This window comes from Corvus brachyrhynchos, unplaced genomic scaffold (assembly GCF_000691975.1).
Source record: "Corvus brachyrhynchos isolate BGI_N302 unplaced genomic scaffold, ASM69197v1 scaffold209, whole genome shotgun sequence".
NCBI lineage: Eukaryota > Metazoa > Chordata > Aves > Passeriformes > Corvidae > Corvus > Corvus brachyrhynchos.
The window spans coordinates 288,654-291,685 of record NW_008246056.1 but is presented as its reverse complement, the minus strand read 5'-3'; the positions used below and the strand labels follow the sequence as shown (position 1 = coordinate 291,685).

Sequence of the window (3,032 nt, the reverse complement as noted above, 5' to 3'; positions counted from 1 at the left end):
CCTTTGTCCTCTCTTAGCTTCTGAACATTGTTAAAGAAGTTGCTGTGAACAGAGTAGTTGCTCCCAATCTATCCCAGACACTGCACTCACATCATTTTTACTGGGAAATCTCAAATGAAAAAACATAGCAAATATTTCCCAAAAATATGGTTTTCCAATGTAATTTCAGCTTTGGATTTCTTTTTCCAGCTGTGCATGTTGTCCCTCTCACATAGATATGGAAACTTCATCTCTCACCCCATTCAATCCTTTGGGGAGAGGAGGCACCAACATAAGGAGGATATAACAAGACACCGAGAAGGAGCAGAGAAGTGACAAAATAACTAGAGAGCAAGGGAAAATCGGATTCTTCCCTTCTTAGGCTCCTTTCTTTTCTCCTACGTCACCTGGAAAACTGAGGCGAGTAGAAAATATAGTGCAAGAAGAAGTACCTCAGCATCTCAGATGAGAAGCACAAAAAATGCAAAAATAGATGTAGAAAAAGCAAACCCCATTCATTATAACCTCAGCCCTCCTATGTGACATATTCTGCTCCTGTAAGTGCTAGTTGCAGTCCAAATGAAAGCCCTTACAGATGATCAGCCACATTCCTGGGTTCAAAGCTGTTCCTGCCATGTTCAAAACCACCTTTCTTTCTCTCCACAGCTTAATGGCAGGAATCCTTGCAGGGATGCTTGCTAAACACGACACAGGCACGTGTGTCCGGATGGGTCTGCTGGCTGCCAGCTTGTCTCTCCGTTCCTATGAGCCCATTTCCCCAGAAATCAGCACTTCCAGTGTCAACCAGGAGCAGGTCAAGAGCAGGAGCTGGCCAGTGGTGAAGGTGTGGAAGATGGACTAGAACACTGTGGCTTTCTCATCTATCACCTCATTGCACTCCCAGCATTCCTATTTCCAGGAACAGGACTGTGTTTTAAGCTTTGAGCTCAAAAGCTGGGCTCTGATCACAGGACTTTCTGTGTCAGTACTTTTTGGAAGGTGAAGTTTTTGTGGAGTGCATTTGGTGATAACTGATATTGCACTGCTCACATTTATATTTTGTCTTCTGTTGTGTCCTCTCCTTTTTAAAACTTTATTTTCTTTTTTATTTTTATTTGGCGAGTTACAACCAACCACAGCTTGGTTCTTCTGTGCACTGTCTATTGACAGTCTATCTCACCCACTCTAACAGAACACTCATCTGTTTTGGTCCTGAGTAAACCCTCAGGGAAGGAGGCCCCAACCCAGGGAACTTCTGTGGAATGAAAATCTGATTTCTGGTCCTTCAGACCTCCAGGCCTTCTAGATTTTCTATTGAGGGAATTTTCTCTTCCTCCACCTTGTATCACTGTTGACAATTATCACAGTAGCTCCTCTGTCATCAACTCCGGGATCTTCAGGACCATGTCTCTTTAGCTGGGCCCAGCAGCAACATCTGCTCTTGCTGCTTTACCCTTTCATATCCAAGAGGTCCCATGGACCACAACCTGTGGCAGGGTGCAGCTGGCAGGAACAGGACACTGTAGGATAACCTCATTGGACTTCCCAAGCCAGCCAGCAAACACCACACCTTCTTGCTCTCAAGTCCAATGCCCCTGGAGAAAGTAGGCAAGACGAAGTAAAGAAGAGTGACCAGGGACCAGCTGGTGGCCTTTAAAAGATGACAGCCCCTTGTTCCACACACCTTCCTCTGAGCTTGGGGCTTCCTTCCTTCTTGAAGTGAAAGAGAGCAGAAGGAGCAAGGACACCTCCTATGGAAGCAGTGAGGAAAAGTCACCTTCTCTCTCTAGGCATGTAATGTGCACAGGATGCAGCTGCAGGTGCCAACAGATCAGTGAACACTGAAACTCATTAAAACTGATTTCTAGTAGAGTTGGGTCTTGGTGCCAGCTGGTTCTTGAACCTGACTGATAGCCAACCTGAAGTACAGAGTCTCCCTCTGTTTCATCCAGAGACCACCCATCACTGAGGCCCCTTGGCTGAGGAGCAGATCCCTGGTCTCTGACATGGCACTGAAGTCAACCAAACCTTGAACAGGGCAGCTCTCACCACTGTCCTTGGGGGGTTCTGCTGTTTAACAAGTGAGCTCCTACTGCAATGGATGCAGGCATTACCTGGGTGCCTTTCCTCTACCCAAGACCACTTCCACCAGGTTCATAGCAACTCCTTCCCTCCGAGCCTGCCACCCTTCCATCAGATACACAAACATTTACCATCAGCTCTCCCTTTACCAAGACCTTGCTTGCAACTGTGGTTTAGCTGAAAGATTCTGTGCTCAGATGCCACTCACCCATGTGTGTACCTGGCACAGGGTGGCTGTGGCAGAAATGTGCTAGGATGTTTGGGAACACAAGGGAGGGGGAATGGGGCCCACATAAGCACTTGGGTTTGCTCGCGAGCTGGGAGGTGGGACACAGCAGGGGCGGGGGAAAAGAGCTGTGCCCCCAAGGTATGTCCATGCACTATAAAAATTACTTCAGCTGGATCCAGAGTCAGAGGAAAAAAGCAGCTTCCACCTCTGCTACTGACTCCGACAGCCTTGTCCAGGCAGGAGGACCCTGAGCAAAGGCAGGACTTGAGAATGAAGGTCCAGGCACTGACAGTCACCATGCTCCTCCTGGTGCTGCTATGCTCAGCCCCAGCACCATCTGGGGTGCTGGGGAGCCAGGCCAGCAACCTGGAGAGGCAGGCAGGGGCTGGGGGCCCTGGAGAAGTCCCTTGGCCACCTGGAGATGGAGGGAACAAGGTGCCTGGGCAGGGCTCAGAGAGGAGCCATCCTCTGGCCAGTGCATGGAAAGTGATGAGAGAGGCACACCCCAGCTCCAGGTCCCCCAGCAAGGCCACGGCCAAAGCCCTCCTGGGCAGTGGGGAGCAGGTTCTCCCCGGCAAGCCCTGGGGGCTCCCACTGCAGCCCTCCCGCAGCAGGATCGCGAGGCTGAGCCACCACCTGAAGGACTACGGGAAGTTCAACAGTGACACGGTAAGCACAGCCTGTGCTTGGTCAGGAGGGAGAGGGTTTGTGGTGGGTGTTTGCAGGGTGAGCAGGGTGAGCA

The 3,032-nt window shown here is 50.2% G+C and overlaps 1 protein-coding gene across 7 annotated transcripts in view; it reads left to right on the top strand.

Moving 5' to 3' along the window:
* Positions 1–1,851, top strand: part of LOC103623336 (pseudouridine-metabolizing bifunctional protein C1861.05) — a 27,122-nt gene extending 25,271 nt beyond the window's left edge. For 6 of the 7 annotated variants that reach the window (XM_017745758.1, XM_008642414.2, XM_017745754.1 and 3 more), the window contains one exon: positions 646–1,851. In XM_017745758.1, the coding sequence (XP_017601247.1) occupies positions 646–841 (196 nt within the window). In that variant the 3' untranslated portion in view covers positions 842–1,851. The remainder of the gene's footprint in view (positions 1–645) is intronic. The other variant, XM_017745760.1, reaches the window with a different exon arrangement.
* Positions 1,852–3,032: the final 1,181 nt, after the last annotated feature.